Source organism: Bombus pyrosoma, linkage group LG2 (genome assembly GCF_014825855.1).
Source record: "Bombus pyrosoma isolate SC7728 linkage group LG2, ASM1482585v1, whole genome shotgun sequence".
Classification (NCBI taxonomy): domain Eukaryota; kingdom Metazoa; phylum Arthropoda; class Insecta; order Hymenoptera; family Apidae; genus Bombus; species Bombus pyrosoma.
The window spans coordinates 10579907-10602030 of NC_057771.1; the positions used below are offsets into that span (position 1 = coordinate 10579907).

The following is a 22124-nucleotide window of genomic DNA, read 5'->3' on the forward strand; positions in this document are numbered from 1 at the left end:
GCTATATCGCTTCTCTTCTTTTTCTTGTTATCTCGTTTGCACACGTTTCCACGAATATTACGAGGATTTTATACACTCCATGCATGATCGTTCATACTTATATGTACGTATACGTGTTAGTTAGGAAAGGCCATTTAGGATTTCGTATCGCATGTCGCCGGAGAAGTATCATTTCGTTTCCCTTTTATCGCGGAAGCTTCTGGCAAATATTCCTGTTGCAACGCTGCTATCGTACAACAGCCACGGATGGCCTTTTTCGTTGATCAGTGGCTGTAAATTCGTGAATAGGAGCCGTTCGTTCCAAATAAACTGGTACGAAGCTCGTCGTTGTTATTTTCTATTAAAAACCGACAGTAAAGCAAAGCTTTGACGAGGTATTCGGTTGAATGATCGTTATGAAATATAATAATTTCCTCCTGAATTATCCAGCTAAGAAATCAGCTCGTCTTTCAAGATGATTCTCAGTTTTCATCATCTTCGAATCGAAACGTATCTGGTGAATATGCGATTCAAATACGACTGAAAGAAAAATACATAGAAAGTTCGACGGAAATAAATAGAAAAAACGATGTCGTTTTCCATTGTGGAAAATGAAAAGCGGCATACGACGAGACGCACTCGTGGAGTCGAATAAAAAATCGTCGCGCGTATCGATCTATGGATGTGGAATCCACATCGTGGATCCCTGTGCTTCTGGTCAACGCCAGATAACAAACGCAATATCTGCACACACTGTGAAACGGCAAATGGATTTAATAACGTTTTAATCCTATCGACTGATCTTCGCCGCAAATCTCAGCTTGTGCTCGGAAAGCCAAAAGTTTAATCAACTGTGACAGAAGCGTCCATGAAATTGATAATAACGTGTGCATTTGTTCGGAAGAATACCGAAATATCAGTGACCGTACACAGGCCTGAAAAATTCGTTCCACCGGCGAGCCTTGAGAGATTTGTTCCAAATGTTTATTCGCACGAACTTTCGATTCGACTACAGCTCGCGACAAAAGCGTTTCTAATCAAAAACGTCCGCAAAGTGTAAACACACATGTAAATAGAGCCACCCTTTGCGTGTTAAATACTGCAAAGAGATTAACGATCCATGGCAGCAAACTCAGGTAATTGATCGTTATACGTATACTGTGTGTTTCCTGGCGAATAATAAATTTCGTTAGCGTGTTTCGTTAGAATGTTATTCCAAGTAAAGAAATGTTACATGCATCATTGGCTGATTCAACCTCTTTCTTGAGATATGGAAGATGTATTAATATATAAGCCGTAATAATCAGCCATAATTTACATGTATTGTTAAGTAGTCCTGTTTCCATCCACAGCATCCATTGAATATCGACACGGCTAATTATTCAACTGCTGATCTGTATCATGTTTTTCATTTCATGCACGCTTGATTCGATACACCTGGTAGAAAAAGATTAATCCTTATACAGGCAACCAAGATGCTATTGTTATCCAACGAGTACATAAATAAATTTAAACTTTAATATACAATATCCAAATTTCCAACTTGCATATAAATTTCTATTTAATAATATCTAAGAACAAGAATCCGGAGCGATTTCGCAATATTTTCACTGGAACGTAACAAATTCTTAAAAGCAATATAGAAATGGATACCCGTGAGTACTCGGTTGCTCGCAATAGAATTAAATGCAATTTCGTAGAATTGCAAATAAATAATTAAACGAAGCTTAAGTACAGACCTGAATAAATAGAACAATGGTTATGTAACATCTTTTACTTGAAATAATATTCTGGACATGCTGCCAAAGTTTGTCGGTTCCGCCGTGGAGCCAACCTGTATGTGTTTTATCATACATAATATAAATTTTACCCTCTGGCTGTTCGTACATTGTATACCCGCGATATTTCCACAGAGATGCGATAAAGGGGTGGTAGATGAGGGAACGGGGTAAATTAAAGGATTTTGTTTTGCCGATAACGTTATTAGAGGTGTGCTCGCGGAATATTCAGCCAGGTGTTAAACGCGAGGACAATTATCAGTGCTTGAGGTCAGAAACAGAAACAAAGTCGCACGGAATCGTTGCACACGCGAGGCTCGTTCGCTCGTTAAATATTAGTAGAACACTCTGGTGGCGCTAGGATGAGAAAGCAGGACAATTTCGATCGTCACCGGCAGACTCCCGGCGAGCCTCCATTAAAATGGAATACGAGCCACTCGGCGCATTGCATTTAAACGTGCGCACATGTGTGCCGACCGGGTGAAACTGAATTTAACGAATTCACGGGTGCTCGGCGAATAGAAGCTACTTTAACATAGCTCAAGGCCGTTTCTACCGGGTTCGCATCCGCAGGCGTGTGTTTCTCGCGTTTTCTCATTCGTGCGATTCATTCCATTTTTAAAATCGTTGAATTTCCAATCGTTGCCCATTGTCAAGAAGGAAAATTAAATGTTTGAAATTTGCAATTGCTACTAGTCGATGAGATATCGTTGAATTCGATTGAAATAATAAACGGACGAGCAGCGTTAAGTGGCACGAGATATTAACAGCAGGATGATTCTTAACGCAATGACATTAAAAACGAAAATGACGAATCTCGAGCGCCGGATCGACCGATGATAATTGGCTATGTAAATTAATTCTATCGCTTTAAATTTATCCAATTGTAATAATTACTTTCTAGTACTGTACTGATACTGTATTGTAATAATTTATTATTACTTACACGTAATTTATTTGTGACGTATAATTACTTTATACACATGATCCGTAATTATATTATATAATTAGCTTACACATATACACGTAGACTACGAATAAAATTTCAATTTTATTTAAAAGAGGGCGAAATTATTTTATACACGTGATAAATCACCGATCATTGGCTTGTATTCGTGAAAAGAAGCGGATACTTCTTGGTATTGTGTATATATTACTCGAGAAGTAGCTTGAGCATTATACCGATGCGACAGAAGAGAGGAATAGCTGAAGGAGCAAGGATGGAAGAAAAGGTGGTTGAAGTGGAGAGGCAGTCGACTCGAGAAGTGCCACGAGCACGGAAAAATAGTAAGAACGATGCGCCAAGGTAGATGGGTAGAACAGATTCCTATTGTTTTCCGACCCACTTCCTAACGTTGGAAGATTAACAGAGTCCCTTGCCTGTATCTACTGACAGATTTTTCAACGTACAGCCTGCGAGATACTTTTGCGACCTTGCCAGTGCGGAAATAGGAACATATTGACCTAAAGAACCGCATTTCAACGAGTTATAGTCAGATATGACCGAATTATCGTTTTCAACATCTTCGATGGAACATTTTTATTTGTCAAGATGGATTTATGAAGCAATTCCGAATTTCGGAATGGACGCGACTAGGAATTTCGATGCATACATTTGTTCGATATCATTTTGATATGATATCTATTTGCCTCAAATTGGTTTCCTCTTTGAATCAAAACTTCGAATCCATTGTAACTGGAAATAATTTGCGTGAAAGTATTCCGGAATATTACCCAAAGAGAGGCGTCTAAACAGAGAGAAAGAGGGGGATTGGGAAAAGGCTTTTGTGTGCACGTATGCATTTTCCACCTTCTGAAGATCCAAGATAACACCCGCTACGTTGTTTCATGCAGCGTTACGTTGCATTGTAACGTAGCGATTCAGCGAAGCGCATTCCTATTGACAACAACAATAGACTAGTGTATACGGGTGTTCAATTGGCAATGCGTTCTTTGTCATTTCTTTTTCCACGGAAGAAAATAGCGTGTCTTTCTGTCGCTCGGTTAAAGAACACGCGTACCTTTTTATTTGCACTCTCTGAAATTGCTTCTTCGCGAAGGTAGTAAAAAAAAAAAAAAAAAAAAAAGAAAAACACACAGAAAAGAAACTAAATAGTCGCAACTTATATAGTTTATTTAAGGGGACTGCATTTACCTTTTACTGCATCGATCATAGCCAGGGTTATTTGTCGACCGTATTTTCGCATAAGCTCGTACTTTGTAAAGATTCATCCTTTTAATTGTTAGCAAACGATTAGGGGTTTTAATTTTTCATCGAGACGAGCATAGAATTGAGAGAATATCGGAGAAGTTTGGCGTCTTATCGAACTTTCAACGAACTTAAAATCGTTGATATAGTAACGAAACGGTCAGCTGGACGAAGACAAAATCGGTTCTCGATCGAGTAATAAGTTTGCAATCATAGATTGCGGGCTAGTATCCATTGAAAGATTGATAGCTTCCGGTGAAGCTCTAAATCTGCAGTGAAACGTTCCCGTAGAGATAAGGGAAATGCTTTCAGAAATGGCTGGGAACTATCGCGGATTCCAGAGCTTTCGGTCCACAATTGGGTTTCTTCAGAGCGAAATTTCAATTCCAACGCGGCCTACGGAACCCGATGAAAAGGCTGGATTTCCATTGTTTTCCGACTCACTTCCAGGCGACGGAAGATTAACAGAGCCGACGTGTGTATATCCACCGCCGAGGGCCTCTCGACGTTTTTCGACCGTTTTCGCGGAAAGCGGAACCCATTGTGACTCGAGACCGCTGTAATTTAAAATCATCGTCGAAAGTTTTTTCCCTCGCAACTTTTTTCCCTTCTTTTTTCCTCTTCATCTTTCCTTCTTTTTCCCCTCTTTCGCATAATCACTCTGATTTATATACTCGAATATCCAACGAGTTCCACGAATTTCTAATAGGAACTCGATGCAAATGTTATTGATTCCCGTAACGCGCAATCGATACTTCCCATGAAAAGTAGAGCATTGATATTAATTACGTGTCGTACTTAGAGTGCAGTCTTTCAATATGCCATCTTTTTCTTTCTTTTTTTCGTAATCCGTTGACACGAATTCCCTCGACAACCCTCTCTTTCTTCGAGACCGCATCCGACAGAACTTTATATCCGTAACATTATCAGTAACGTCGAAACGCTTTCACCCTGTTTCCCCTTTTGCTTTACCAGGCGTACGTTCCCCGCCTGTTTCTATCGCTCTACCGGTAACTCCTCCTGTTCATGCAATGTCTCACTCCCTCTCGCTCGATTCCGCATCCGCATTGCTAATGAAACGTCCAATTACCATCAACGGCTTCCACGAAGCGGTCCACCAAGCTACACATTCTCTCTCTCTCTCTCTGTCTGTCCCTTCCCTTTCGCTCTCACGCCTTTCCCTCTTTTCTGACATTTGCAATCAGCAGCCGGAAACAACATCGGCAGGTAGCAGCAGTTTCCCTCTACCTGACGTTCGATGGAAACGAATCAAACTACCTCTTGCGAGCTTCCCGGTCATCTCTTTTCGCATTCCTTTTTTTAAGCAGCGCGAGGTCGCGAAAATAAGCTACGCGAACTGCAATTAATCAGAATACATCAGGGGCTCCGTGCAATCAATAATCGAATGTAATTCCATTTTACGAGGAGCAGCAACGTCGTACGCCTATCCTTTTCCAGCCCTTCTCGATCATTCGTTCTTTCCATCGCATCGCGTCGATATGCAATCGGCTATTATTATCGCAACAGTTGAAAAGAATGGAGTCTACCAGAGCGATAAACAGCGAGTCTTGATAATATGAATCGTTGGAAAGGTGGGGACGGAATGCGGAGGATTTAAACAACTTCCAATGATATAATTGACCACGTGATAACGCGAGCTCTTCCATTTCCATTTGCTATTCTCTGTAGACGGTTATCGAGCTGCGATCGTTTAACCAAAGAACACGGCTTTCGTATGCCTTTTTGTAATAATGCGTCGCCCATTCATCGCCGCTGTCCGTTTTCCAATTATCAATTATAGTCGACGGCTGCCACGTTTTTTCCTCACAGCATTTGCAATCAACCGGCGGAAGAATCGACGTTGGGTGAAACATCCCTCTGTCTCTCTATCTCTTTCTCACTTCATCGAATGCAAATCGTCGCCAGATATCGAAAATAAGCGAGCAGGGTTGTAATTAACAACAAATCTGTGACCGTGCATCATTAGAGAAGACACAATTTAAATTCTCGTTTTCAGAAGTCGATGCGCAAGCTTTGAACAGGTTTCTATCATGAAAATTCTCTCGCTGATCCCATCTGTTCCGATGTCGTTATTCTTCATGAACGATAAAAAAAACTTTGGGAAATATTTATGAGATTCTACGTTCTTTTTAATTACGAATATCAGATGTACAAATGTTCGTTCCTTTTCCCTATTCCATTCTTTCTTTTTCCTTTTTTTTTTTTTTTTTGTTTTCACCTTATCCCATACCATTCATCCCTCTGATTCTAGGACATATATATATTTTTTTTCATGAAAGAAGATTAAATCTGAATTTGGAATTATGTACTTTCGCATGGCATGAAGCAGAGTAGAGTTCGTCTCTTCGGTGCGCCAGCTTTAGGGATTTTCTTGAATTAAGCCTGCGCACTCCGAATTTTTTAAGTCTTAATCTTGATTTAGTTTCAACCGAGGACAGAATTATTAATATTTCGAGAAAATTATCATAGAATTGGAGAGATAATTCACGCGTATCAATAACGATTCTTCCGTATTTTTCTCAAATTTAAGAAATTTCTCGAGGGTATGAAAATACGGTTCGATTGGAAATCGTCTAAAGTGGCACACCGGGATTAAATTAATTTTCGTATATTTAGAAGGAAACGAATAAACTGGTGATTTTGATGCTTTTATATTTGAAGGAGATTTGAAGCTACAAAAATGCGCGGATTAGACATAATATAAAAAAATAGATAAAATATGCAAAATATAATATCTGGACTCTGTAGCACAATATTTGCTAACTCTATATTAGCGAATTGACAAATTTACAAATTTGATCCTACACACTTCTCTGTTATAATTGTACAATTTTGCATCGATTAGGATAGTCTGGCTATTTGTAACTTGTTTGCGAAACTTTGAAGAAAATTTATTAACATTTGTAATAATTCCGACTCGTGGCTCGTCAAATTTCACTAATGACATTAGTTGAATTGTGCAATTGAGTGTTGTAGTAAGCAAAACGATTCTTTATCTAGATTCTATTTCTATAATTGTGTTAACAAAAATATGAATTTGCGCATAAAGATATTCACAGATTAGAGATAAATTAAACTAAACTGAATTAAACTGATATGTCTTGAAATATTTTTAACTGGTCGGTGTGAACCAATGCCCAACAGTGTTCTCTGGTAAATGTAACAAACGCGGCAATCAAGGACGCGTTTCGATGGGAATTATAGGGATGGGATAGTCTATTTAAACAAAGAATCCTATAGGAACAAACTTCGAATTTATCTTCCGCAGAACAAACGATGCACTGGTTCGCCCAAATCGGAGGTGACGAAGCCTCTCCCGATTCGTCAGGTAATAATCAGCTTGGTAAATAACGGAGTGTGCTTTGCCAAATTCGACGCTACGTTTGCGCTGAATTTAATGCGTCGCATAACGAGTGCGTACCTATTAATAGTAATCCCCCGTCGAAATTGGAAATGACCGCATTCATCAGCTGCGAGTTTTCCCAGGCACGCGTGTGACCAACTTTCTTCGAGCGTTTCTCTTTATTAATAGTTTGATGCCACATTGACGGAAATTGAGAGAACTAACAAAAACGATTAAGTCGATGGAACGTATAACACATCCATAAGAATCGTAAAACTTACCGACTTTCTCTTTGTATTGAACTTTTCAGGAAATTTGCAGAGAGATTTAAAAAGTCTCGAGAGATAATGCATTTTTATGGAATTAATATTTTGTTGAATTACGCATGTGTAACTTGTTTCTTTCGATGACTCCTTGTAATAGTATCCAGCTTAATTTTTTTGAAAAAAAAAAAAACTATTCGTGCTTTTTAGTTAGAAGTTGAAGTAATTTTTGCAGATTTGGAAGACCTGCAACTATTCACCTTTTCATTATTACTAAACATTCTATAAACAATTTCTTTTTCGAATTTGGAACAATATTTATCCTAAGCTTGGTATTTAATTATTTATCAGAAACTTGTAATAAATCTCATTCCATGTAATCTAATATAAAGTCACGTTCTACACCCAGTGTTTTGAGACAGGCAGAAAGAAAGAATTCCATTCATAACTTCGTTCTGCATAGAAACCTAGAAACACGGTTTCGCGACGTGAACTCATAACGATAAATCGATCGATAAATATTTCCATCCCGAGTTACGAAACACGCTTTTTACAGCACCCTGTTTTTAATAATTGTATTATCCAGGCGAAAGAAACACGTTGGTATCACAGAAAATGGACGGGTTACGTCGGTGAAGCTGGAATACCGTACGAAGAGAGACAGGGAATCTAATAAAGAATTTATTTCATGCGGCCTTGTCACTTCTTTGCCAACTGATAAAACAGCTGCTCGCCGTGGGAAAGGAATATTCGCGTTTACTCGTGGAAATTGATTATCTTCGTAGTGGTAATCGAATCTGCGCCAGAAAATATACCCATGGAGACCACAATTTCTGACCTTTTTCTCTCCTAATTGTATTTCTTTAATTTCGTTCGGTTCACGACGGAACTTGGACCGAACACGTTTAACACGCGTTCTATCGGAATGAGATGAAAATTCACTAACCGAAACTATCATACGCTAGACATCACGTCGACTGCATGAAGCATGTTTGTTTGAATCATGTCATTTTTGATCGTGTCGATCGCTTTAAAGGCATGTATTTGTAGCTGCAGTGTACCCGCAGAACTGCTGTATGCTTGCAGTGCGTCGTGATTACGCGTGTTTTGCTCGTAATACCCGAATCTCACGTGCGTACGCACATGTTCTCGATTTCTTCTCGACAGATGTGAAGCGCCGGCAAAGTCTCTACGACGAGGACTCCCTCGATGGCGATCATCCTAGCGAGAACGAAGGTATCACGTTTTCAAGGGCAGTGTCGAGACTTTTCGTTTGTCACATTTTTCCCTCGGTTGTTTAAACATCGAATGGGCACCAAAAACTTTGGAATTTTTTGTCTAGTTGTAATAATCAATCTTTTGTCTCGTGGCGTACGATCGATTGTAAATAACTGGGAATAGTTTGATTAAAATTGATTTCGGAGTTTAAATGGGCAATGTGTACTACGCTTTTATTATCGAGAACTGTCTGGGAAACAAGTAAACGTCGACGTGTTTCAAGCAGAACGCGAAGCTCGTACGACAAGAAGAAGTAATCGGTCTTCGCGGTTGTTCTCAGGACGGGAGTCGACGGGAAGCGCGAAAGACGTGGACAGGGCGAAGCTCGTCCGTGAGAGACAAAACGAAGAGCGGCAGCGGAAGTTGGAAGAGCTGAGACAGCAGGCTCTCGCCGCGCAACGTTTCCGGGAGCAACGGGAAGAGGAACGTCGAAGGCGCATCGACGAGCTCAAATCGCGTGACAACGACAGGTTTGTCTTTTCTTCCTTTCTTTTCTCCTTTTTCTTCTTTCTTTTCTTTCGTTTGCTCAGAAGTAATGCACTAATATTCACTAATAGGTTTACTGATTCGTGAAAATTCGTAATTCTTCAGTTGCGTCGTTTTCCATCTTTTTGTATTCTCACTTTTTCTTCCTTTCTTTTTTTTTTTTTTTTTTTGTAGTAAAAGGTACAAGTCGGAGTGAACTTACGCTCGAATGGGAAAAGGATGAGAGTTTAAGCCGGCTTTGCGTTTGAAATTGGGTTATTTAATACGATCCAGTTGCGAACGATAGAGCGCATGCCTTGAGGGTAGTTTTTTTTAATCTATGACACGCGAATTTAAACCGACACGGAACCACATTGATGTGTTTAAACGCGCTCTTTACGAGATTACGTGCTCTCTACGAAGTTATAAGTTGACCTGGTTAATATGATGCCGGGCTAAACTGTTTCGCCGCCGCAGAGAAGCCCGGGAAATTACCACGACACCTGCATAAAGTTCACCCGCGGCAAAATCGCTTTTCCGTCCCGTCTAAAAAAAGAATAACAGCCTATTACGTGTACGCGAAGACGTACTTTCTCGTTCGTACCTTGAGAACCTCTAGTTCGAAATCTGCTTTCTGCAGAAATATTCGTTTTATATTTATTTTAGACGAAACCAAGTCGGGGAGAGGAAACGGGCGATATGCGAGGCGGAAAGAGAAAGAAGAGAGGCGATCCTCCGAAAGAATCAAGAGAGAGAAGCTCGTATAGAGGCGAAGAAGAAGAACGAGAGGTCGCACATCGTGTTTGCGTTCGGAAGTTCTACACCGAGGATGTTGGAGCCAGCCGATACCGGTGGCTCCACTTTCTGGGGAACGCGTCGCGCAACCTCTACCACCAATGTAATGATGTTCTCGGCTGCACAGCCATTGACAAGGAGATCCTCAGAGAGAGAACTCGATGGCAGCAAGAAGCGAGCCACGTCAGCTGGTGGACTTGACCGGAAACCTGGCGAAGGTTAGTGGGAATTTCTCAACCGGATACAGATACGAGGATGTTATTGATATTCGCGGATACATGTATTTAATTTAATACGACAGACGTCGGTGATGATATTGCGACATCAAACTTCTATATTCGTAATAGTGTTTGTTACGATAATTTTCTGCCTATTCCATTCTATTCCATATTTCTTCATGTCGATGTTATTTTGATCGGTATCTGGTAGTTGAGCGATGGAAGCACGTAGAAATTGTTCGACGTCTGTCGTTAACATCGTCAGTTATGGATAGTAACGAAAAGATAAAGAATCGCGAGAATTCGTGTAAAGAAAATTCGTTAGCGAATATCGTGTCGTTGGTGTAATAATTATTCTTTCTTCGTGTTGGCACTCAAAAATCGTCGAGCTGCCGATGGTTGAGACGTACAGCGAAGGCCGCTTCTTTTCTCACTGCGTTCTTTCTACACAGCGCTTCTAGTGCTATATGTAGTTGCGCAACCGATGCGCCGTAACGCGTAACGCATGGATGCACTACGTTCCAGAAAGATTACGCAGAAGGCGAACGAGACATTTTTATACGTATTTGCGTGCGTGGCTTGTGCGCTACTCTTTTCAGTTAAAGATTATTTACTAATCATTTACGAAACCGGGTTAAAATCGTGGCGCCTCATCCTAGCGATAAATCGAGCTTCCTTCGACGGATAAATATTTTTACGATGATGTTTGATTACCAAACACTACACATCAACCACCAACACACGACTTTATTCAACTGTACACGATATCTCCATGTTGATGGTTAAAAAAAGAAAAAAGGAAATTACGGAGCATGAGAGATCGATTCTCTAATGTTGATAGATAAAATGATTCGTGATCGTATTCGTAATGTGTTTTATATTCTCTGTACTTTTTTCAGGTTTTTCGTTTAAATTTCTACAGTTCGTATTGTATGTTTTTCGCAGCCAATTCCACCGGTTTTTAATTTCGCTGCGTTTCCCGACGAATGCAATTTGATTTCAGCGATAAACGAGATGATGTTATTGATTTATTCCTCTCTTATTCTTTTTTGTTTCTTTTTTTTTTGCTATATATCATGTTCTTTTGCCAACATAATATCGCTTCATGTACACACACGAGAAGCACCTCATCTTCGACGCGCTGACTTCTCTGTAATCCGCACACGTTATTACGAAATACAAGTGTCAAAAGTACATAGACAGAGAGACAGATAGTTGTTCGTAGCGAGAATATATGCCTGAGTAAATGTAATTTCACTAGAGTTGTAACATTGACCGGAGAGAGATAGATTTCCTTTCGTTCGGTAATTAAGATCCTATTGCATCCGCTCTATTTATCTCTGTACTTACTGGTGGTGGCTCTGTCAGGCAAAGTGTAATTTTAAAGTATCTGTGAATCGCACTTATATCTAACTCATGCTAATTCCCCCCACCCTACGTTTGTTAATCTGTCGAACAACCCCACCCTTGCCCACCCCTGAGAGAATTAAGAAAAAAAGAAAAAGAGAAATTGAAAAAAAAAGGAATAAGAACAAAAAAGAAGAAACGAAGAGAATTCGATTGGAAAGTACCTAATGTTGCAGCGCTGAATGGTTTGTTTGCAGATATGAGAATGTCCTCGTCCATGTACGAGGTGTTCAATTGGAATTCTAGCCCTGATCCTCCCTTAACCCCCGCCAAACATAAGAGAGCCAGCCTCTCTCTGCCTCCTACAACTGACATCTTTGCCATCGATGATAAGTCTGATAGCGACACTAGGCGTCCGATGATTCAGCGGGCTGCCAGTGGTGAGTCCTGAAGTCGAAAAAAAGAAAAAAGTCTGCAACGGGGAGATTGTTCTGTTATCCCAGAATGAGCTATCAATATAACGTATCCTTGTCTCTCTTTCATTAGCACATCGGAATATACTCTCTTGCAAGCATGTCACTTTCGTTTAACGCCATAAAGATATCTGTACAGATCTGTGAAGTCGTGGAACACCGATGATGTAATTCTAATTCTATTTTTAGATTGCGAAAGCTTATGCATTTATGGGAAATTTAAAGCTGCTAGAATACATAGAACGTACATAGTATGCAAACATATACATCTTGATATATCAAGAGAAAAGTCCTCGCTCTATTCAGATCTCATTTCTTTAGTTGTGTTCACTACAGACGTAGATTCGCATAAACATTCGCAGTCTATCTATTAGATAGTTGTTATATGTAATTCTGGTAACATTGAACTTGGATATCTTGATTTTTATGTAAATTCAGATTAACGAGGATCGGTGTTCAACGACGTATATCATTAATTAGTCATATATGCATCCTAACGCTATTCAGAATTCTATACTAACAATTACTAACATTTACATACGTTTAGATGGGTTATTTACTAACGAATTTAGAGTAAGAATTTAGTGTTATATTAGAATACTAATTTTGATATTGCTCTTTCTCTCGTTAATAGCATTACTTTATTCAGTGGCAGTTTTACGAAATGGAAATAAGTATCGAGAAGCTGAGGTGCCTCAATAGTCGAATACGAACTTCAAACGAGACACGCTATCGTTTAATTGTACTTTCCTAACATTTGCCTACTTATTATAAGAGGCAAGCATTATACACTCATATCATTCATAAACTTATTACATCCCTACATACTGTATTTAAATTGAATTTCCATTTAGTCTTCGATCGAGATAAATATTTCTTTTTACGAATTTTTCAATCATTTGAATAGAAAAACATTTTTTAACGATATCAAACGGTCGATTCGATTTTACGAGATTCTTTGAAACGCTTACTTTTTTCGCAACGGCTTCTTTCATTTTTTCACTCGATATATGAACATACGAACACGTTGATGCGTTAATTTGAATGCTATAACACGAGACACTTTCTGTATATATAGCTCTGTGCATGCGTTGAGATTTTTACCGCCTTACCGGATTTTTACCGGATATCGTTTGCATGTACCACCGTTCCGTTTTACACCGCTTCCGTAACGTCGTTCGTACACGTTCCCAGTTTCTCATTGTCCTCTAATTACCGTAATATCTTTCTGTCATAATGTATATATCACTTTATCCGTAACAACACCGTTGCTCAACATTCCGTTCCTGGTAACGTTATCGAATGACGTCCAAGCTGTATTATGCACAAAAGTTCTTTCTATCTGCTTCGTACATACATGAACACGCACACGCACACGCACACGCACATACATACACAGGAAACAGCATGAAGAATATTGACCAGTAGAGAATATTAGTAGTCGAAAACGGAATGCCAAATGCACATCACTTACACATACTTATACACAGGCTCACGAAAGTACTCGTATACATGTAGACACCTTTCATGAATATAAGTATGTATGATGTGTATTATATGAAATATTTTGAAATTTCATTAACACTGCGATGAGACACAACTATCGTGATTATTTTAGCAAATAATGTCAGTCGTGTCTCTTTAAAATGTGAATGAAATTTCAAAATGTTTCGTATAACACATACAATATGGACAGAAAAGTTTTCAAGAGCCAGTGTATGTACGTACATCATCCACACATATGCACACACCTACCCTACATGTACACTCGGTCCATGCAAAATGGAACGAATTTTCTTATGTTTGCGATGTTCAGAGGATGTACGCGCGCCTTGTACACGTTACGACTGTATAGTGCGCAGTTTCCGGTGGTCGCTTCTCGCGCTTCGCTTCTAAGGGAAACTCCATTGCAGGTGAAGAAAGCGACGGAACACCGGGAACCCCTAGCTCGGTTTATCTGCGGGTGAACAGGAGGCGTACCGATCTGATGCCAACGATACCATCGCCGCGTGATGGACCGCCATCATCAGGGCGTAGTTCGAGCGCTAAGGCCTTCGCACGTTCGCCAGGTAGGACTTACTCCATGTCCAGGCTGGACCAACTGGCGCAGCCTAGGAAACGTCCGACAGAACTTAGCACATTGACGGAACAGCAAAGCCAGCCTCTGAGCGCTTCTAGCATGAGTCGCAGCATGTCACATTTAGCTGCGTCCGGAGGCAAGAGCCTCAAACGCTCAGATAACTCTCGTAGCATGGGTACATTGCCAGGCGCGGTTCCAATGCCGAGACCAACCAGAGCCGAGAGACTTCGTCGCAAAGCCCGCGAGCATCAGAACCAACAGCAGCAAGGTAAGATCGTTCTTGTGCACTCAACTCTCGGTGACATCCTGCTCTTAAATATCATATTCATTTTATCGACGTATCGTCATTCACATAGAAATTCATAGACAAACTATGTAAATATGACCAACAACATCATTCTATATTGTACATGTATATCCCTATGGGCATTATATCACGCTGACAGTATTATTCACTGACAATAACTAGACAGATCTTTAGATTTATAGATTATAATAATTTTCATCGACCAATGTTTTACAATTGAGAATTCGTTTCTTTTCTTTTTTCTTTTTTTTTTTTTTTTTTTTACATCCCCGAATGAATCTATTTTCAGATATTTGTCACTATCTATGCTCGCACTCCTGCCGTTCTATATAACTTGAGTTGGGTGCACATGTGCATGCGTACGAATACAGTGAGGAGCCGTTGTAAATCAATAAGACAGAAAATCCTTGTATACCTCGGTTACTTTTCGTGCGACTTCGCGAGACGACGGGTAGAGACTCATGCTTAACTGCTTGCATATCGAACAAAGACTAACAAACGATCTTCAAAGCGTCTAACGCTTCAAATTTTTCTTTAACCATCAATTTTGTGTTACTTTATATTATCTTAACAACGATATATATCCGACTGCATGGAATTCTTTTTGTGTTAATTATTGTACAAACTGAATTGATTAACAAAACGCTCCTGCTAAGGAAACGAACTCAGATCTCACCGGCTTTTCGGTACCAAGGGTGAAGGTACGCTCTAACGTTTTCCGGTAAGCCACACTTTTTTTTTTCTTATATGTGTATATATATATATATATCTTATCACGTACACACACGTTTTACGCACAATACTAGACTGTGTACAGACGAACCGCAATCGTATTTAGTGTGCAATACATTTATATCGCTCCACTTTCGTTCTTTGATTCTTTTCTTTCTTGCTGTTTTTACGAGGTCTCGTAATTTCCCCTCGTTTCTTTTTATTTCTAATTTGTTTATTTCGGCCTCTTTTTCTCAGTTACTCTCGATGTACATATACATTTCACATACGACACGATCAATAATATTTTTGGTGGCGGTGCTTGTTTTCTATTTAATTTCGCTACTTGTACCTCTTAATATACTTAAGTCTATTCTAATATATACAAATCAACGAAAAGACTGATAAGAATAGAACGGAATGGAAAAAGGAAACAGAAAATACGATTTGTTTGTCGAAATATACAAAATACTCGTCAGCATTGTGCATCGGCGCGATCTGACGCGATAATCTAACGAAAGAAAATAGAAAAAGTAGAAAGAATAAAAATTCGGTTCTCTATGAAATGCCGCGGCAACGCGATGCTGCCGTGCATTTCACGGCGTTTGTTTGTTTAATGTTTAACGCGCGACGAACACAATGCATAAAATACGTAAATCAAGAGATGTTCACCTTGGGTGGGTACGCGTAGGCATCCGCAGCGGGGAGGTGACACCGAACAGCCCATCACGACCGCACAGCTCCATGAGTCAGCAAAGCGCCAGCAGTGTGGGCAGCAGTAACGTCAATCTGCGTCCTCGTACAGCTGCCCCGCGTCGACCGCGACCTGCTTCTATTGCCGGTACCGGTGTTTCGGTCACAGAACGACACAGTGAGCATGCCTTTTTTTGAATACTCTCTTGTTATTAAAAAAAAAAAGAAAGAAAGAAAAATCCTTGTACACGAAGGGACCAAGCGGGTACCGCTCGAGTGTTTATTTCGCACGAAAACGTGCGGATCCATTCGACGCGACGAGAATCTTTTTTGCCCTGCGGTATTTGGACCCGAACTTCTGTTTACTAAACGCTTTGTCCGAAAAACAGTTTGTTTTTTCAATTTGAATTGTCGTTCCAAACGAACGTTGATTTCCTCGATTTTTCTATGCAGTGTTTCTTTTTTTTTTTCATTGATCACGGTTTTAGTTTTTGTACATGGCTTACATGTTATTTATCTATTTAATTTGTTTTTTTTTTTTGTCCTTTTTCTTTCGATACATTAGTCGAGATTGCACATTCAAATACCGCGTGTACGTAGACACAACGTGACTCGTGTCGTGAGTTTCAAGTTTGTAATAATACGTAGATCTAGTGAGCGAACCGAAATCGACGAAGGATTCGAAACCGCCACTGCCAAAGGTCCATAGCACTCCAAAGAAATCATCTACACCGAAAGCGACGGAGATCAAGAAGCCGACAGAGAAACTGGTGAAGAGCGCGAAGGCTTCACCGCGAATAACCCCGAAAGTGACACCGCTGCAAAGCCCTGGAGCCGAGAATGCTCCGCTGATTCGTGGCAGTACCGGAGAGATAATAAAAAGCGAAGTGAAAGAGGATACAAAATTGGATGATAAATACGAGGAGAAGAAAGACCAAGGCACCGAGAAAACACAAGTAATTAATTTTCTCCATTAACGAAATGCAGATAAACGCGATGCACACATGAAAATGATCGATACGTGTTATATGTTCTTAATTGCAGCAGGAAATAAGCGCCGCGGAGCAGGGTAACGAAGAAATGAAAAAGTCGGTCGTTATCGAACAATCCAATTCTATATCTAAGCAAACGAAGGACGAAACTAATTTGAATCAAGAGAATCAATCGACTGTGCGGTCTCAAGAAACGCCCAAAGCTGCGAAGAAGGAAACCGAGGCGAAATCCGAGAACAACGTGGAGGAACAGGTCGATATGTCAGGTAAGCTGGACTTTGGATATTGAAATATGAATTAGGAGATTAATAAATAAATGGCCGTTTTTTAGCATCGATGATAGCAAAGATCCGGATCACTACGGAAGAGGAAGCCAAGGCAGCTATAGCTGAACGTAGAAGATTAGCTAGAGAACAGGCTGAACGAGAAGCCGAGCTTGAACGCCAACGACAGGTACGGTTTTAAAGAGATTTTTCGCATAAAAGAGTGGATTATTCGCGATATGAAGAGACTTCATAGAGAGATCTTTTTACAGGAGGAAGAAGCCCGTTTAGAGGCCGAGAGATTGCGCGCTGAGGAAGAAGAACAACGTCGTTTGGAGGAAGAAACGCTTCGTTTGGCTAATGAAGCTCGTGAAGCCGAGGAACAGAGACTGAGACTGGCGATTGAGGAAGCGAAACGTCGCGAGGAAGAGGATAGGAGAAGAAGAGAAGAGGAGGCTCGTCAGAAACAAGAGAAAGAAGAGGCTGAACGGAAAGCGAGGGAAGAAGCGGAAAGGTCAGTTGATTTCTTTCAGATGACGTGATTTTATTCGATCAACATTCTCTGTGGTCAAGCGTTTAATGACCACTATGTGATGTTTTTGTTACAGACAACGGATCGAAATGGCGGAACGCCTTAAGAGGGAAGAGGAAGAGAGACTTGCTAGACGTAAACGTGTCGAGGCGATCATGCTTAGAACTCGGGGCAAGAACCAAAATAATACACCTACGAAAGTAAGATTACACATTTTTCGTTCATTGAATAATGTTTATGTGATCGTTAATTAAACTCTTGTTCCTGAAAGAAATATTTACGATCGTGTTTCGTGCTTTGTATAGGGTGAAGGTGGTGATGGCGATAAGTTGAAAGAAGACAGTCCTAACGATGAAAATAAAACGGCACCAGGTAGCAAAGTCGAAGATGTTATGACAGCCAGTCTGATATCCGAAGCAACTCAACAATTTATTAGCGGAGAGCAACGAGCTCACCATACAGAAAACAATACTACTACGGACATTGTTCATAACGGCACGCATAGTAATGGCATTAATGAAAATAAAATTGTGTTGGATAATAATCAGGGTAATGTGGAAGGAGAACTGAATGGTCATCATACAAATCACGGAAACGGTATCAACAGTCAATCAATTACACTGGATAATGCCACTGTGTAAGTATATCAAATTCAAAGTTACAGATTTGTAACAAACATTTCTATTAACCTAAGAGTTACATCCTGACACTTACCTGACCGCCATTAAAACAAAACCAAAAAATCCAAGATATAACTGGATTTCGCATCGATAAGAAAAACTGAAAGATAACATCGAAGAGCATCTCAAAGAATTGTGAGTTCATTTGGTTTTTAGATCATTCGACAATAATATTATTACGAATGCCGATGCAAGGCTTATATCAGACTAGCGTTATTAAACATTGCTAAAACTCTCCTTACACATGTATACATCCACGCATTAGTTATTTTCATAACATTTTATGAGAATATTTATTTCGTTTCTTTTCCCCCCTTTTTCGGCGCGCATTCGTCGTATAGAATGAGAAATATTTTTTCAAAAGAAGAAACAATCTTTTTAATCGAAAAAAAAAATGAATAGCGAACATTTTAGAGTATTATTTCTATCAAATGCATATTTTATCTAAAGTTTCGTGCGAATATAATATATAAATATAAAATACACGCGATGTTACGCCATATATTTACTAAACTCGAATGTAGTTTCATTAAAAATGATGATGCAAAATTATGGCTAATATAATGTAACTAATATGATATAATTATTGCACAATATTAGCCATTGTATACGTAAAAATATTGACTGACTTTTAGTGCCGTTCATAAATATGTATAAACGTATTCGGCGTATAAATTATAGTTTAAAAAAAGAAATAAAATGTATGTTGCAATTATGAAAAAAAAAAAGAAAAAATATGGAAATATAAATCTGAATCAGAGCGTGCATTACATGTAACATTATAGTGTCACAAACGTACATGCTAATATGTGAAAACTGCAGATTCATAATCATTATAAAACTAGATGTACAGTACTTTTTAATCTTGATTTAACGCAAATATACATATAATACTTTGTATATTGAATGATTCAGGGTAACGCTCTAGTCATTTATACAATAAAAGTTATTTATAGATTCATGACGAATTAATAGACACGCACATACAATATGAACTATAAATAACAATTTCTGAAGCATCTAGTAACTAGTCAATCTGTTTCGAAATTATTGCTTATAATGTCGCCTTCTATCTATTTTTACTTATCACTTAATCCTCCGTCGTTATTACTACAGTTTTAATATCATTTGTTGCTACATTTTTATATCATAATTTTTGGTTTTACCAAGTAGAAAATGAAATGCTGAATGAAATGGCTAGAGTGTGAACATTTTTTTCTAAACGAATATATAATAGAATGAAAAAATGTGCCACATTAAAATATACACATAATAAAAATAATGTATGATTTTATGACCAGCATTAAAACAAAGAAAAAGTTTAAATATAGTAAAGCACCGATGCTTAATTGCTCTACAGAAAAAGAATTAAAAAAGATGTTGGAAGATTATAATCCTGTACGTTTATTATACATACATATAAAAGCACACGGTGTGTTTAGAATTAATCGTTAATATGTATATATGATGAATTTTGTTGTTTGAGATGTTTTTTGTGGTGTTCGTACGATAATGGAAAAACTAAGTTTGAAAATATATCTACGCTATATGTACACTATACATAGTTATTTCAATAAGAAAATTTATTGCGCTTTCCTATAATACACATCGGAAGGAATTGCTTATAAAATAACATTTAGCTCGATAAAAATTGCTTCATAATAAACCGCCAGTATGATGGAAACGATTTTACATATATTGTACATTGCAAAAGTAGTCAGAGCAATGGTTGACAGATATGAGAAACGGATTTATGACAATTATTTAATGCTATTGAAAATTCATCTAATCGCATGATTATACCACTAATAATGAATTATATGGAAGATTATAATATCAACGGTAACTCGAGAGGTATGAGGAATGTATATTGTACTGTCTATTATACTTATATATATTTTATAATTTATATTTAATCGTATAATAGTTAAAAATATACTATTTTTAGGTAGACGACTAAAAGAATAATGAAAGGTTTAACCTATATTGTACGTCGATTCTTTTAGTAATGCGTTAATGGCATAAAACATGTAATGTTATACGAAGCATGGAAACGTTAAGCAACTAACAGAGCTATAGCGTTAAATACTAACTAATCAATAATAAATTCAGTGTACATAATGTAAAGAAAGATAAATAGCATAAATTTAATGACTCATCTAAAAATTTTGTTTGTAATTTTATCATACAAGTTCATCAAAGATACACTGTTTCGTATGTTACTATGTTTGTATTCAACTTTATAGCTGTATACAGTTTGTCATCTTTGGTGAGCTATTACTTTATCTTACCTCCAATTAGTTACCATTCAAGCTCGACGTGTGTGCCTTAAGTACAATGTTTATATTAACATTTCTTCTTACCGATTCTATTACCACTAATGCATGTTGTGATTTAATTGTATCAATATGATGTGGCTTCTACTTTTCTTTGCTCTACTTTGTACCTGTTCTTTATGTTTGCGTTGTACATCATCCAGCAGTACGTGTCAACTTACTGTCTACTTTTGCTATGTACTATCGACCTTTACACGTTTCTGAAATTATTCTTTTGTTGTACGAAAATATATATTTCACACAATCCATTCCACAATTCCTACAGGAAGTTACCTATATCGAAACAGGGAATGAATATTTTCGAACTTATTCTACCTATGAATAAGAGAAATCGAAAATAGGGAAGTACACAGGTCAAAACAATCGTTATCGATCTGATCTGTGAAACCTGCTGTATGGTAGTATCATGTATTTATACATTACATAATGTACATACCTAATTTTATTGGGTATGGCTAAAGGGAAATTCTTTTGTATGTTAATTGTGTTTTCCATGTACACTTTACGTTACGCCATAGAATTTTATATAAGTTCACAAGCATATATAAAATGCTTTTTATAGCTGCTTTAACAGTATTAAGGTAGCCAGGAAAATAGTGCTGATGCAAGATAAAATATTATCATCAATCAAGTCGATCATAAAATATGTTCCCATGATAAGTGTTTGTTTCCGAACAATTTTTTATACTTATGGTTTGATATAAGACGAATGACTTGAAGAAATTCAGCAAACAGCATATAGTTGTTAATTTTTTATTTTCTTCGTTTATTCGTTTTCTAGATACATTAGATACTTTGAACATAGCTTTTAAATTAAGAGATTAAAAACATAGTTACTAATAAATAACCGTATGTGTATTGTACATACTAATTCTAGTAAGATAGCGTTCAATGCGAGTCGTCTATAATTGGCTTAACCAATTTAGAGATTGTAATTTCATATTAGAAATTACAATGCGCTGATGCAGTAGTAACCTAGTGTTAATTGCCTATTATTTAGTATTTGTATGTTTCCTTTCGCTGATTTTATAGCAAACAAAACAACGTGACCAACAACCTGTTAGACCTAACGGAATTCGACTCTCTCAGTAATAGCAGTAGTGGTCCAATACTCCAACTGACATCCAATCTGGCCAATGAAGACACCCTCAACTCGAACCTAAATCCAGCAGCTATACCTTTCACTCCAATGGCCAACACATACATGCCTACCGCTGCTAATGCCAATGTAAATCCGTTCCAGGATTCTTTTATGAACAACAAGCCACAAGATAATAGTCAAGTACCAGGTATGTGTGCGTATTACTAGCGCGATATTAAGATATATCATGTACGATGTGAATGTAACAATCACTGTTCTT

At 38.3% G+C, this 22124-nt stretch overlaps 1 protein-coding gene and 1 long non-coding RNA gene across 32 annotated transcripts in view; both read left to right on the forward strand.

The window, feature by feature from the left end:
• The window catches only part of LOC122574303 (MAP7 domain-containing protein 1-like), a 202394-nt gene that overhangs the window by 177863 nt on the left and 2407 nt on the right, over window positions 1-22124 (forward strand). For 9 of the 31 annotated variants that reach the window (XM_043741877.1, XM_043741830.1, XM_043741880.1 and 6 more), the window contains 14 exons: window positions 7256-7315; window positions 8761-8829; window positions 9152-9341; window positions 10003-10349; window positions 11954-12136; window positions 14083-14517; window positions 15959-16138; window positions 16609-16916; window positions 17005-17218; window positions 17284-17405; window positions 17488-17729; window positions 17824-17947; window positions 18053-18384; window positions 21796-22052. In XM_043741877.1, coding sequence (XP_043597812.1) covers window positions 7256-7315; window positions 8761-8829; window positions 9152-9341; window positions 10003-10349; window positions 11954-12136; window positions 14083-14517; window positions 15959-16138; window positions 16609-16916; window positions 17005-17218; window positions 17284-17405; window positions 17488-17729; window positions 17824-17947; window positions 18053-18384; window positions 21796-22052 — 3063 coding nt within the window. The remainder of the gene's footprint in view (window positions 1-7255; window positions 7316-8760; window positions 8830-9151; window positions 9342-10002; window positions 10350-11953; window positions 12137-14082; window positions 14518-15958; window positions 16139-16608; window positions 16917-17004; window positions 17219-17283; window positions 17406-17487; window positions 17730-17823; window positions 17948-18052; window positions 18385-21795; window positions 22053-22124) is intronic. The other 22 variants (XM_043741906.1, XM_043741861.1, XM_043741916.1 and 19 more) reach the window with 7 other exon arrangements.
• Window positions 18391-20593, forward strand: LOC122574493. The gene is made up of 2 exons (XR_006319075.1): window positions 18391-20281; window positions 20376-20593. It is a non-coding gene; the product is annotated as an uncharacterized LOC122574493 (long non-coding RNA).